The sequence below is a fragment of the Myodes glareolus genome, chromosome 19 (genome assembly GCF_982192425.1).
Source record: "Myodes glareolus chromosome 19, mMyoGla1.1, whole genome shotgun sequence".
NCBI classification, from domain to species: Eukaryota; Metazoa; Chordata; class Mammalia; order Rodentia; family Cricetidae; genus Myodes; species Myodes glareolus.
In genome coordinates, this window is record NC_142044.1 from 7,672,898 (window position 1) to 7,688,214 (window position 15,317).

General features: G+C 41.0%; 1 protein-coding gene across 2 annotated transcripts in view; it reads left to right on the top strand.

Moving 5' to 3' along the window:
- Positions 1–15,317, top strand: part of Oxr1 (oxidation resistance 1) — a 375,562-nt gene that overhangs the window by 171,808 nt on the left and 188,437 nt on the right. For both annotated transcript variants that reach the window (XM_085679009.2, XM_087898764.1), the window contains one exon: positions 7,658–7,854. In XM_085679009.2, coding sequence (XP_085535135.1) covers positions 7,658–7,854 — 197 coding nt within the window. The remainder of the gene's footprint in view (positions 1–7,657; positions 7,855–15,317) is intronic.

The following is a 15,317-nucleotide window of genomic DNA, read 5'->3' on the forward strand; positions in this document are numbered from 1 at the left end:
GATGTGGGCCATGTAAAGCCAGATTCCTTCACTACCGCCCCAAGCTCTGGCTTTGAGATGCCCATTAAAACCAAAAGATGTATGTATCTGACTCAAACAGTGAATTAAAGTTTGTCCAACATTTCCAGTGCTTCTGATAAATTATTAATAACTGATTCAAGAGTTGAATTTTCCTGATGACTTTTTAATTGTCTAGTCCTATAGGTTTTCTGCCTGTTTATTTGCTGTAGTTTCTGTTACCTCTTATTTCATCTTCAACATACTGGATCTTTTCTGGTTCTTATCTGAAACACTTTTGAACTCCATTTATACAGAGAAAACATAGTTAAAGCCCACCTCATACTTCCTTAGACTTTCCCCTTCCTTCCTTGTGTCTCTGGACTCCTTTCTGGTTCTGAATTATAGACTTGGCTTTTGCCTCCGCAAATAAAAAATATAAATTCATGCAAATGAACCAACTGATATTTGTTTGTTCAATTGTTTGAGGACTGTCATAGACGTGTCACCTTGCACACCAAGCAAGGGACTCCTTCTAGGTCACTTACTGTCCTCTACTTCTGCAGAGTCTGCCTTCCAGAAGCCTCCTACTAACTACAATGTGCCTCCTACAGGTTTAATGCTGACCTAAACTTGCGTAACAGAAAGCATCCTGGGAATTTTGGAGGAAAAATGATATCATCCTTCTACCTGATCGTAAAGAGACTGGAATTTCCAAGAGCGGGTGCTTCCTGTATGGGTACTAGGCTAAGTCCTAGAAGATCATGATGTGATTTCCTTCAGTTTGTGAAGAGAAAAGTCTCAGAGAAATGTTGGACATTATTGCCACATTAAACAGGTGTATCAGAGTGCCCGAGGAAAGGAGAAGCTTAGGTCTTCTCTGCTCACAAGTGGAAGAACAAGAGAAAGCAAGGATTGTGAAATACAGGACCTTCTGTTTGGGGGAGACAATCTAACCAGGATGGTTTCTTTACCCCATTGCTGTTCTCCATTCAAGTTAGTGACACTCTTTTTATTTTTTGAAATTCAAATTTTATTAAACAAAGATCTTTTTGGTGCCTATTAAGAAATTATTTTGTATCTTTTGTAGCGTTTTGCTACCATGGGGTATTTTGTCTCTCACACACACCTACATATTCCATTATGCTATATTTACAATTATTTAACACATTTAATTAAGAACATTGTTTAAATTTTAGACAGACTGTTCCCCTTGTGGAATTTGAAAATTGAAGGTAGCATTTAGCAAGTTTCCTTGTCAGCGATAATAGTCGATTTTGGAACTCTTAGGGAGTAATTGAATTACCCACACAGTTCTGCTTTCTAAGAATGTGCAAATGCTTCTCTTAAGCAAGCCAGAAAGACTACTAGTGATACTCTAGATGTCAACATAGTGACAAAATGCATCACCCTTCTAGTCCCAGTTGGGGAAGATGTTTATTTGGGGTTGAAGAAAGGAGGAAAATGCTAGGTTGTTGTCTTCTTCCCTTGGCCTTTCAGACTCTAGCATTGTAGCTCTGCTCATTCCCAGGAACTTTAGAAGGGTGATGGGTCACTTAAATTTTTCAGTAAAATAGAACCTCAACAACTATGCACTTTATAAAAGATAAAGCCCCACACAATGGTTATATATTGGTTTGTTTGCTTACTTGTTACTCCCTTCATAGAAATAAAATAAATGCACTGTGGTGCTGGGTATTTTCTGTTCAGTGAGTGCCCCTGGTACCCGTATAGTATGTGCTAGCTGGAGCAGCCCTTCAAGGAAGGAATGAACAACCCATTCCAGCTCGTGGAACGTAGCCATCTTCCCTACAGAGAACCTGCTTGCTACCTTGCCAATTCCACTCTGCTTTCTCAGGCGGGGGGGGGGGGGGGGGGGGGTTGGAAAGATGAAGAATTTCGTCTATTCTATTCACTTTTACCCTGACTCCTTTTGTGGTATGAGCCACTAAGACATTGAAATGAGGAGGATAAAAGTCATTCAGGTTCTTGTGGATTTGATTTAGTGGATTATAAATTATACTCAGAAGAGACAAAAATCAGACAATGTTAAGTTTTCAAAAAGAAAATATATCCAGTACTTAGATCATGAAGGAAAATATTACTAAAAGATCTAGTAATATCTTGATGTTCACATCAATGCAATAATTCAATGGTGACCCTGATCACACTTTATATATTGTATATAGTTTTCCTGGTTTTGTTGTTTTTTGTTTGCTTATCAATAAAATCTGTATTCGTTTGGAAACTTTGTGCTGGATACAATTGTGGTACTACCAGGTGTGAGTAAGATGGCTTCCTGTCTTCTAGAACTTTCAGGTGGGCTGTTAAGTTACTGATATGAGATTTTTAAAAAATTTTTTATGTAGACACTTGGTGCTATGAATGTGCCTTCTAGAGCCACCTTCATTGTGTCCCCTAAGTCTGGGTATGTGGTCTATTTATTTTCATTCACGTGCCCAAAGTATAAATTTTTTTATTTCTGTCTTCATCCGTTTGTCGTTCAGTAGAGAGCTGATCCAAACACTCCAGGTGTTTGTAAGGCTTCTGTTGTTTCTGTTGTTGGTGGTATTCAGTTTTAATCTGTGGTGGTCTGATAGGACACAGAGAGTTATTTACGTTTTCTTGTATCTGCAGAGACTTGCTTTGTGTCCTAGTGTGTGGTCAGTTTTCTAGAAAATCATTAAGGACAGAGAAAAGGTATATCCTTTTGTGTTTGGGTAAAATTTCCTGCAGTATCTGTTAGGTCCACTTGGTTTATGGTGTCAGTTAGCTCCAGCACTTCTCTGTTTAGTTTGGGCCTGGATGAACGTCTTTCGACAAGAGTGGGATATTGAAGTCTCCCACGATCAGTGTGCAGGAATCAACATGTGATTTAAGCACTGGTAGTGTTTCTTTTATGAACTTGGGCGCCCTTGTGTTTGCAGCATAGATATTAAGAAGTACGAAGTTCCCTTGGTGGATATTTCCGTTGATGAATATGTAGTGTCCTCCCCTATATGTTATGATTAGTCTTGGTTTGAAATCTGTTTTGTCAGATATTAAAATGGATCCATCAACTTGCTTCTTTAGGTCCATTTGCTTGAGATACTTTTCCATCTTTCTATGTTGAGGTAATGTCTATCCTAGATGTTAAGATGTGTTTCTGGGATATTGCAGGATAGATCCTGTTTTCGCATACATTCTGTCTGTTAGAATGTGTCTTTCTATTGGGGAATTATCTTTTTATTTGGGGAATTGAGAACATTTATGTTGGGGTATATCAATGACCAATGATTTTTAATTCCTGTTATTTAGTGTGTGTGTGTGTGTGTGTGTGTGTGTGTGTGTACGCACACGTGAAATGCGTGGGTGTATTTTCCTTTTTTTAACTTTGCTTGTCTGGGATTATTTATTTCCTGTTGGAATTTTCCTTCTAGCACTTTCTGTGGGACTGCATTTGTAGATATTGATTAAATTTGATTTTTGATGGGATATCTTATTTTCTCCCTCTATGGTGACTGGAAGTTTTGTTGGGTATCATAGTCTTGCTGGCATCTGTGGTTTCTTGGAGTCTGTCCAGGCCTTCTGGATTTTATAGTCTCCATTGAGAAGGCAGGTGTTATTCTAACAGGTCTGCCTGTTACTTGGTCTTTTTCTCTTGTAACTTTTGATATTCTTTTTGTTCTGGACATTTAGTGTTTTAATTATTATATGCTGAGGGAAGTTCCTTTCTGGTCTAGTCTATTTGATGTTCTGTATCAGTTTCTTATACCTTGATAGGCATCTTCTTATTTACACTAGAGAAATTTTCTTCTATGACTTTGTAGAAAATATTTTTCTATGCCTTAGAAAAAACCCAGGACTTCCCCCCTTCCTCCATTTCTATTATTCTTAGGTTTGGTCTTTTCAAAGTGTCTTACTCAGACTTCCTGGATATTTTGTGCCAGGAATTTTTATTATTTATTAATTTCTAGGTTTAACACTTTCTTTGACTGAGGTATCTGTTTCTCTTAGTATGTCTTCAATGCCTGAGATTCTCTCTTCCATCTCTCTTATTCTGTTGGTGAAGTTCATCCCTGTGGTTCCTGTTTGAGTTCTTAAATTTCTCATTTCCAAATTTGCTTCAGTTTGGGTTTCCTTTGTTGCCCTTATTTTCACTTTCAGAGCTTCATGTTTTTTGTTCACTTCCTTCCACTCTCTTTGTTTTCATAGACTTCTTTAAGGGATTTATTCATTTTCTTTTTAAGGGTTTCTGTCATATTCATAAAGACTGTTTTAAGGCATTTTTGTGCTTCAACTGTATTGGTATATTCGGGGCCTGCTGTGGTGGGGTTGCTCGGCTCTAGTGGAGACATATTATCTTGCCTGCTTTGATTGTGTCCTGTCTTGTCCTCGTCCCCCATCCCCCGCCCCCCATGACATCCAGGCTTCCCGGGTTGGGAAGATTGTAATTGTAGATGCTAATGTCTGGTCTTGTGTTTGTTGGGTGGGTATTTTGTTCTTTGGTTTCTATTTCCTCTCTAGTGTGGTGGTTGTGAGTGTCTAGTAGAACATTTTTCTGTGGTCCTGATAGGTGTGGTCACTCTGTGTTCCGGGTAAAATCTTTCTGGGTATTAGTGTGGGAGCCCGCCATGATAAGCTAAGTATGGGCAGGTCACCCAAAAAACTTCCAACCATTATCACCTGCCATAGTAGAACTCGGACATCGAAAAATTTAATAAGAGGCCTGAGTCTCAGTAGTTTACCCTGAAGCAATATCTGGTTGCAGGAAGAACCACAAGCTGAGATTACCTGACCTCCACCCAAGAACAGACCATCCAAAGGAAAAGCCTAACATTCCAACCACTGTAGATAGGACCACTGCCAGAACACACTCACCAGGACACCCCTAGACAAATGTCAGGCAATCAGGGGTCCTGAACCTCAGAAACCCTGCACCCCCACCTTCACTACTATAAAACCCAACTCTAACTGAGCTCTCCGTTTATCCCAATGCATTGGACAAGCAGAGAGACCGAGTTTGAAAACTTGATTAAAATAAAGGCTCTTTGCTTTTACATACAGAACTCGGTCTCCATGTTGGCTTTTGCAGGGACTTTGCAGATTTGGGCATAACATTAGGAGTCAACAGTTAGGATGGTGCTGGAAATGTGGCTGGGGACATGGCTGAGGGAGTTCCAGGAAGAAGGAAAGCAGAAAGGTCCACCAGGGTCTGCTTAATTAGTCCCCTGGGGTTTGGGGTCAGAGAATGAGGTCACAGCAGAATGTCTGCTCTAGAACTAGTGATAAAACCGAGGGACTACACTTTGAGGAGTGGTCGTTAAGTCCTGCAGTTAGCCTACCCGCTTCCCTGCTCAGAATGACCTGGCTGTAGCTGGGAGAGCCTGCTGGAGGTGGGAGCTAAAGCATTGAGGGGGAGGGGAAGATCTTTAGAATCTCCAGGAGAAAGGGTGTGAGGGAGGCAGAGAGACTGCAACAGGTGTTCTATTGCAGAGCAGGTTAAATGAACGACTGGGGGAGGGGCGCATTGCAGGATCTGGAGGAGCAGGAGAGGGAAGACCTGCAGTCAGCCTGCCCGCTTCCTGGGCCTGCACGCATTTCGCCTGTTTTTGACTCTTATGTAAATGGAATCGTACAATAGCCACACATCCCTGTTCCCATTGCTATGTAAAATTCCATTTTATCATTGACACGCTTCAATGGCACCTTCAGTTTCTCTGTATTATAAAGCGTGCTGGTGTGAATATTCTTAGACTTGACTTCTAGTTAACATATAAAGGCATATACCTCGGGCCCTAGGAGACATGGAGAGACAGTTTTCCAATGTGATCTTGACAGGCTGTCCTCCCACCGAGGCATGAGACTTCAGTTACGTCTCATCTCCATGGTTGCAAGTGTTTTACAATTTAGCCAGTGTCCTGAATGTGTTCTGAATGCACTGTGATTTCATTCTGTGCGTCTCAGGAATAATGTTGCTGAGCAAGTCTATTTGTGCGTGATTTGGGTAAAATATTTTTGTGGGTATTAAAATAGCAAAGGAGGTATGAAAATGGAATAATAATCATATCTGTGATAAATAACCAGCTAAAGTTTATTATGCAGCTTTCATTAGTGAAATTCTACTAATAGAACATGTTCCTCTTTAAGGGTTTTTGTTCTAGTGCATTTAATTCAGTAGACGCTTACTGAAGGCAAATTATGACTGAACCTTTTTGCTATATGGCAGGAAGCTACTCTGACCTGTGTCATTGGAGGCCATCTTTAAACTAAATCGCCAGCACTAAGCAGGTCTCACAGTAGGGCATTAACTAGAACTCAGGGTTCTGGAAAACCCTAAATAAATGATGGATGTGGGAGGGGGGTGAATTACAAAATTTTAGGTTTGATAATTATAATGAAGACAATGATGTGACTTCCTATAGGGTACTAAGTATTTTTTAAATGGCACGATTGCATTCAGAAGTACCAAGGCCCAATCATAACCTGGGCTTCAGACCTGATCATATCAGCTGTGTACCTTAAAATATATGACTGTTTGGATTTAATTCATTTGCCAGTAACCTGTACAACCCCAACTGTACATGAGTAGAAAAAAACTTGTGATAGCCTTTGACTTTTCACGTTGAGCCTTGTCTTCTCCTGAAAATGTAGACGTGAGGCAACCGTTGATGGTTACTGGGCATGTGTGAAGAAATGGCATGAATGCTATCATTTTTGTCTTTAATGTAATGTGGCAGATTAAACTAAAAATCACTAGTAGTTAGAGTGGAGGGGATGGGTGCCCTCACTATACAAGTGTAAGGACCAGAGTAGAGTTCTCCAAACCCTCATAAAACCCAAATGGGGATGGAGACTCATCTATAATTCCACAAGATGAAAGGCAGGCCCAGGGCAACCCTGGGGCAAGCTGGGAAAGGAGAACAACTGAACCATGGGGCTCTGTGTTCAGCAAGAATCCTGTCTTACAGCATGTAACATAGAACAACCAAGGAAGATCGGCTTATCAACCTGCCATACAGTTGTTCATGGGTGCACATATGCCGGTACATACCTGCACAAATACACACACACAGACACACACCCCACATACAAACACACTCCAGACACATAAAGAACAAAAAGAAAAGGGATTAATGCAATAGCTAATAAAGTCATTTTATTATATTTTGCTGAGCTGCAATTACTTATTTTAACTAAATCTAACTAGAGTACTCCTTTTAGATGTAAATGCAATTGATCAAATGCAGGGTTGAGACGGTATCTTGCTACTTAATTCCAAGCTGGCCTTTGAATGATCTCAGGATCCTCTGCCTTAGCTTCTGACATTCCAGGTGTGAGCATGGCCATCAGTATCGGATCCAACGCATTACTTTCACCCGACCGTCACATGTTGGTTGGCTATTACGGAAATAATAGAATCCCTTCATCGCATTACATTTTGATACATCTAATAAGCCTTTCTAAATGATTGGACAGAGATTTTTTTTTCTAATTAGTTGAAAACCTATTTAACTTTATTATTTTAAAATGTTAGAAGGTTTCCAACTTCTAAATAGACCAGGTTCTAGTTTAAGGTCAAATGTAACTCTGTGGCTAAAAATAGAAGGTCAAGATGGAGATAAACAGGCAACTGCCTCTTAAGTCCACACTCACAGTGTCTGGTGTTCTTCTCCTGTAGGTTGAAGAAAAAGTCCCAGTCCGTGGATATTACTGCACCAGGGTTCAACCCTTTGGGAGGTGCAGGGAAGCCAACGCCACAAGCCAGCAAGGCTCCTGCACCCAAGACCCCCGTCATTGAAGAAGAGCAGAACAACTCGGCGAACACCCAGAAGCACCCTTCCAGGAAGACGGAGCTGAAGCGATTCTACACCATCGGTGAGTGCACTTGTCCCATAAGTGAGCCAGCGCCATTGGGCAGCTTTTGCGGATGCAGGATCTGCAGAGTTAAATGATGCCTTGTTGCATAATTGTGTGTCTTTCTGATAGCTTACGTGGATATTTTCTTACATGATCTAGACAAGAATATGGAAGATGGAAAACTACTAAAACGTTTAGCCCAGTTTGGTAAGAAAATGGGCCCGGTGGCCCTCTAGATCTGAACACAAGAAAAACATTTCATGTCAGCCTTTTACCTTACGTGTTGCTGGTTTTATTCTAGCCTCAGCCCACGCTGTTTCTGTAGTTTGCTGTTGCTGGCTTCATTTCCCCTTTGGGCTTCTTAGTCTCTGACCCGGTTCTGTCAGGTTTTAAAGTTGGTGGCTGAAGTCAGCTTATAGCTTAACCATTAAGAAGAGAGAAAGTTACTGTATTCTGGGGAAGAACAAGCTACACCGGAGGACCGCTTGGACTTCTTACATTGCAAACTTTCGAGAGAGGGAGCTCAGGCGTAATCGTATTGGGAAGTTGTGGGCTGTGAACAGGGCCTTGTTGGTATCCCTTCTATGTCCCTGACAGAATAGTATTCAGGCATTTAGAGCTTTTCTGGCCAGTGTCACATGATGGGACTAGGTGAGCTGAGCTGAAAACTTTTGTATACCCGTATTTCCAGCATGTCTTTCAATAGTAGCAGTTGCCAGCATTTCAGGTATATTTGAAATAATGCTTTATGGCAGGTGATGATTAGTCGGGGAGATGAAGTAGGAAGTGGCTGCTTGGTCTGCATGCTCCTTCATTCAGAGGAATTTGGTCATTACTGAGCCTGTATAGCAGGAACTGGGCATTTAGTTCATCAAAATGCTGTTAAAGAAGTTGAATATTTCTGGTATCTACAACCTCAGTATGAGAGTTTGCCTGAAGACAACGATATTTTTTCTCAGGTATTTCAGACTTTATATCTATACATTACAACCAGGAAAGTAGGTTTCTAGTTCTAAAATCCAGGCCATGTTCTGGTTTCTTTTGAGCTATTGCTTCCTTCAAGCTTGATGTGCCTCGGGGAAGGCTTGACATGCTGGGTGCTGTTTTAGAACCCGCCGGACGAGGCGGCTTCCCCTTGCTTCCGCTTCAAGTCATCCTCCTCTCTCTCCTCCCTCTGTTCTGGTGAAGGTTTCCAAGGCTGTTTCTTAACAGGGAGCAAGCACGGTGTTCTTGTGGGTATCTATCATCAAGTACTTTTGATTGATGTAAGACAGTACAGACAGGTACATATTTCCACTTTCAAACTCGTGTCCGCCTAGTTCCAAAAATCAATCAACCCAAAAAGCCCATAAGGCTTATGTCACTGCCTGTTTGCCAAGATCCTTACCCCCTGCTCTTCATCACCTGAGCAACCTTCTATACTTTCCTGATTTATGAACTGGTTAGGAAGAGGGAATGTTTTGCCCCCAGGAAATAAAATTTATCTCACAAACCCAATATTCCTTCTAAATAAAACAAGGGAGAGATACTAAAAAATTTGACCATAGTGAATAAAAAGCCAAGACTATGGAAAACACAAGTCTAAAAATTTGAGTATAAACACAGAAAACAGCTGTGGATTATTTTTATATTGTGTACATGGATGCCTGTGCATGTTTACTGGGTGTATTTATCTCTGTGTGTATCATGTTATTTGTGTACATGCTTGTGCATGTGTGTATTGGGTTCACTTACCTGCGTGTGTACATGCTTGTGCATGTGTGTATTGGGTTCACTTGCCTGCGTGTGTACATGCTTGTGCATGTGTGTATTGGGTGCACTTCCCTGTGTGTGTACATGCTGTGTATGTGTGTATCTGGTGCATACACATACTTACTTGCATGTGTACATGCTTGTGCATGTGTGTATTGGGTTCACTTACCTGCGTGTGTACATGCTTGTGCATGTGTGTATTGGGTGCACTTACTTGTGTATGTACATGCTTGTACATGTGTGAACACTTATGTGTGTGTGTACATGCTTGTGCATGTGTGTATTGGGTGCACATCTCTGTGTGTATACATGCTTGTGCATGAGTATATCTGGTACACCTACCTGTATGTGTGCACTTACTTGTGTATGTACATGCTTGTGCATGTGTGTACACTTATCTGTGTATGCACATGTTTGTGCCTGTGTGTATTGAGTGCACTTACTTTAGTGTATATATGCTTGTGCATGTGTGTGTTGTGTGCTTTTACCTGTGTGTACATGCATTTGCATACGTGTATTGTGTGCTCTTGCGTGTGTTTTTATATGCATGTGCACATGCTTGTGCATGTGTGTATTAGGTGCACTTACCTCTGTGTGTATACGGCAATCCAGAAGTTGATTTCAAATATCTTTCTTTCCTGCTACCTTTTGAAATGGAGTCTCAGCAAGACTGGCTACTCAGCATTTCCCCAGGACCTGTTTATCCCCAGTCCCCTAAGCACTGGTGTTTCAGGCATGTGCTGCTACATGTGGTTTTGTGTAGGTGTTGGGATCTGAGCTCTCATGCTTGTGCTGCAAGCATGTCATGCACCCCAGCCGTCTCCCCAGCCTCATAGCAATTTTTAATAAATGAATTTGCAACAGTTTGATTTATTATCCATATTAGTGACATGTACTTGCTACATTAGGGGGTATATTTGAACCCTCAAACTTACCGTGTCTGTATAACCTTTTCTCATTTGGCCCTCAAAGCGTTATTTTTAATGCTAAAATATATCGACTCTGTAGCTGAATGTTATTTTTCATAAGCAAATCTCTTTCAGTATCCCTTGCTAAAAATAGTGCTAACACAAAACAACCGCATTTTAAAGTTCCATGTGTGCTATGATTCTCTTGGGGGAACAGAATAGAAAGCATGAATATATAATTAAAGGGGATTTATTTAGTGGCTTAAAGGCTATGGCCCCACTAGTTCAATAATCATTGTCTTACTGTAAGAAAGCCCAGGAATTCAGAAGTTCCTCAGTCTACAAGGCTGGGTGTCTCAGCTGGTCTTCAGCAGGCTCCAGAATCCCAGAGAAGTAGGCTGTAAAGCCAGTGGAGGAACGGACTTGCCAGCTCGAGAGAGAGCAGCAGGCGAATATCACAAGTTCCTTTCTTCCGTCCTCCTTTTGTAGGCAGCCACCAGAAGCTGTGGCCCAGATTTAAGGTGGATCTGTCTACCTCCAAAGACCAGGATTTAAGACACACCCTCCCATCTTTAAAGATTCATTCAAGAAAAATCCCTCACAGGTGTACCAGCCACTTGGGTTTGAGTTAATTGTAGAAGTAACCAGGTTGACAACCGTGAATAGCTATCGTGCCACGTATTAGTCATTTCATATTCCAGAATAAATGAAGCTCCTGCATCCTATCTCACGTGATCCTCAGAAAAACTCCGTCTTTACAGCTGATGAATAGTGTCTAAAGGAAGTAAAAGAAGCTCTGAACCATAGAGGACAGATGCTGCAAACAAAATTCACTTAATATTTTGTCTTCACAGGGGTGGGCCTAGGTAGTGCTAGGGATGACATAATGCAGTGATATTTTAGAAAGTGTCCTAAATAATTAGTGAACACTAATCAATCTGTACACCACCGATCTGCCCTTAGAAAGGTGTTCTTCAATGTCTCAAGTCAGGCTTTGCACAACTAAAAACCCAGGGATCCCTCTGGTGGCACAGTGCGGTACTACAACTAAGCTGATCTTGCAAACATCAAGAACATTTGGCGATCTGCAAAATGTTCCAGTTGCTGTATTTAAGTCAAGAAAGACTCTCATTTCAACAAGAGCTGAAACTATTTGAAATCCCACTTTAGGTTAACGAGGGGTGGAAGTAACTCCCCTAGAAATTGATTTTTGGTCTCAGTTTCCTTTCACAAGTTTTCCTAGGGAGAAAAACCTCAGGAAATACAATGTGTCCGCTTTGTACACATGCCTGTTTTATGCCCTTAATTAGTCGTAATAAACAATGCTCGCTAAAAGTAACATTGTATCAAAACTTAGTACCACATCAACTCACTTTTTATGGAATAACCAGTCTTTGAATAGGTATAATTAAAATTCACTTACTTAAAATAGGCAGAGGGAAAGCTACTCTCTGTCTATATGAAACATCTGAATCTTTATTTGAACTTTTAGAAGGTAAAACGAAGTCACTCCCTCAGTACAGTGTCTCAGATAAGAGCTTTTTCTTTCGACCTTTGTCACCCAGGTCAATCCTGAACATATGATTTGACTGTTTCATTCAAGTTCAGCAAAAGGAGGGTCTCTGCATTTTTAGCTCGGGGTTTAGGAGTTTGAGTCCAAACCACAGCTGTGGTTTCCTTTAGAGTCTCGTGGGGCTGAAATAAACATATTGACTAGGCTGAGGGCTCACATGGTTTGGTTAGGGAAAGAGGTGCCTTTAAGAGTCTTCCTATGGGTGGGATTCAAATCCATGCCACTGTAGCCCTCTGGCTTCACGTTCCTTGCTGGTTGTCATTCAGGGCACCCTCTTGAATCCAAGACGCCGCTTGCCTCCTTTGCCAAGTAAATCTCGTCTCTGTGCAGGTCACTCAGTGTCTGGTTCTCCGGAACTCCTGACTTCCTTTTACATAGCCAACCCAGAACATTCTCTATCCTTAAAGGACACAGGAAATCAATCAAGCCTACCAATGTTCTGTCTGCATAACCTCACTAAAAAGGGACTAATTATCCCAGTCACGGTGCTGAGCACCATGCAGGTGGGTTGCTACGGGCGTGGGGATCTACAGAGCCCCCTGTCTGACCAATTGTACTCATCTCTGGTGAATACACACTGAAATACCAACTCAGCTCAAGCAAAATTCCCTGAAGGTACTTCCGTTGAGGTCCCTTTTGATGTTTTTATTCCATTCTATTTTTTTAAAATAGAATTTCAATTCACTAAATTAATTTCATAACCTGCTAATGACTATTTATGTCCCAATGTTTGAAAAAAATCAAAATCATTGTACTGCTTATAGAACCTTCAATGCCTAAAACTATTCTTTTTTAAAGATAGAATTGTTAATTAGAACTAGAATAATAAGAGCATTACCTTAGTGGATTAGCTTTAATGGATAAATACCAGAAAAGAGAGAGAAATTTTTTCCTGTTTCAAATTTTGTTTGTGTTCAACAATATACTGTAGATGGATTTTTCTTTAGGCCTCCAACTCACACAAAAAAAAGACATGGAGACTTATTATAAATGAGGAAAACTAAACTATAGATTAGGCTTGTCCCACTAGGTCTTATGACTTAACCCATTTCCATTTATCTACATGTTGCCACGTGACTCGTGGCTTTTACCTCTTCTCCTGCATGCCTTGCTCTCTCCCTTCATCTGGCTGATGACTCTGCCTTCCTTCTTCCCAGAGCTTTCTCTGTCTAGAAGTTCCTGCTGTATGTTGCACCTCCTGCCTAACTACAGACTATTTAGCTTTTTATTAAACCAATCACAGTGATACATCTTCACACGGCGTAAAGAAATATTCCACAATTTACCAAAGGTTAACAGTGTATACTTAACACATGCATTCTTTGAAACCATAACCTCTGCTTACAGAATGTGAAACAAACTGTAAGCTTATTTGAAATCTCCACTTATTCTACTGCTCTCAATTCAGAGAATTATATGTCTAGACTTCTGGCATCTTTTCAGATTTGGCATAAAGGTAATGAAAAAAAAACTGTGTATACCAAATCCAAAAATGAATTATTATTCCTTCTGGGGCTCAGATAACACTGATGTATTTGTTCCTTTGGGATGGAGATTTAGAACTCATACATTATTCTCAACTTCTGTGGACATTGCAGAAAGGTCTGGTGTGTTTTCCCCACAGTCAGGAATCAGGGCAGCTCTTAGATAGATATGTCTGCTATCAGTTAGTCAGTGAGACACAACATTGACTGGTTCTGATCAGTACCTGCTGTGTAGAAGCTTCACAAGAGACACTTCGCAGAACAGAGCAAAAGCCAGAACCAGCCCTGCTTTCTCCTGAGTCATGGTCCTCCATGGATGTGGGAAAGGAGTGGCTGATTTCAGTGAATGGTGGGGAGTAGAGTGCAAGAATCTCTTCAAGGCCTTGCCGAGGCAGAATGTACTAGTAAGTGGGCAGGAGTGGACAGAGGAGGAGACTGGCTTAGAGAGCAGTGAAATTTTTAAATTGGAGTGATATGGGATTTCCTTCTGTATATGTGGTGCTTTTGTTGATTAATGAATAAGAAAGTTACTTTGGCCTTTGATAGAACTAGGCAGGAAAACTAAACTGAATGCTGGGAGGAAGTAGGTGGAATCAGAGAGACGCCATGTAGCCACCAGAGGAGACAGATGCCAGAACCTTTCTGGTAGGTCACGGTCTCGTAGTGATGCACAGATTAATAGAAATGGGTTAGTTTAAGATGTAAGAGCTAGCTAGAAATATGCTTAAGCTATTAGCCAAATAGTATTGTAATTAATATAGGTTCTGTGTGATTATTTCGGGTTTGGGAAGCCAGGAAATGAACAAGCAGTCCCTGTCCGCCAACTGGAGAAATCACATCAGTTTGTAAAGACATGCAGAGGTTCTTTACTGGTTCCACAAATAAAAACTCCACTGACTTCTCCCTCTTGGCTTCCATAATTACCTGTTGCTCTTACCTTCTTGTTGGCTATATCTGCCTCTATACTAGGCCTCAGTCCCTATGAGAAGAGAGTGTACAGACATCTTTAAAGGCTAAGTCAATGTTGGGGTAGACCAGGGGATGTAGGAAAAAGTTCCTGTGTGACTCTCACCCTTCTCAATAGAGAGGAAGCAGTGGTGATCTATTAATAATACTGCTTAATGAAGAGCTTGGGAGGCAAGAAGGCAGTAGAAGGTGAGGAATCCTGCCTCAGAGAGACCTGGATGAGATGATGCAAATTTTATAACTATATAAATAGCCAGGAGAGCACAGATCCCCTACTTTTGCTTATGCTATGTAAATACTACCTGCAACTCACAGGGTAGGAAAAAGAAACAACAGAACATCATAGACCACAGCTCCTGTCCAGCGAGGAGGCTCCTTGGCGGACACATGTTGGGGTTGTGCATCTGAACTTGCTGCATCTGAGAATCTGTCCTCCCAACTTCACCTTGCCATGTAGGACAGGTAGCTGACCCACCCCGTAGTATGAGCTGTTTCTTCTCAGGAATCAGGTTTTGCCTTCTGTCTTAGTTCATCTCCCTCTACTACCTTATCCTGCTTAGATATCACTTATGACCAATCATTCAATGTTCTGTGGGCTCAGCCTTTCCAGTTACGGTAAGAGAAATTAATTTTTGTTTTATCTGGGGAATGCATACAAAACTCAAACCTTTCTATTTAAGTCTATTTGCTTATGAATCTATTAATTTATTAATTCATTAAGAATATACTGAATGTCTGGTATACTCCAAGCCATATCCAAGTGCTGGGAATATACAAGTAAACAAGGTCCAGTTCACT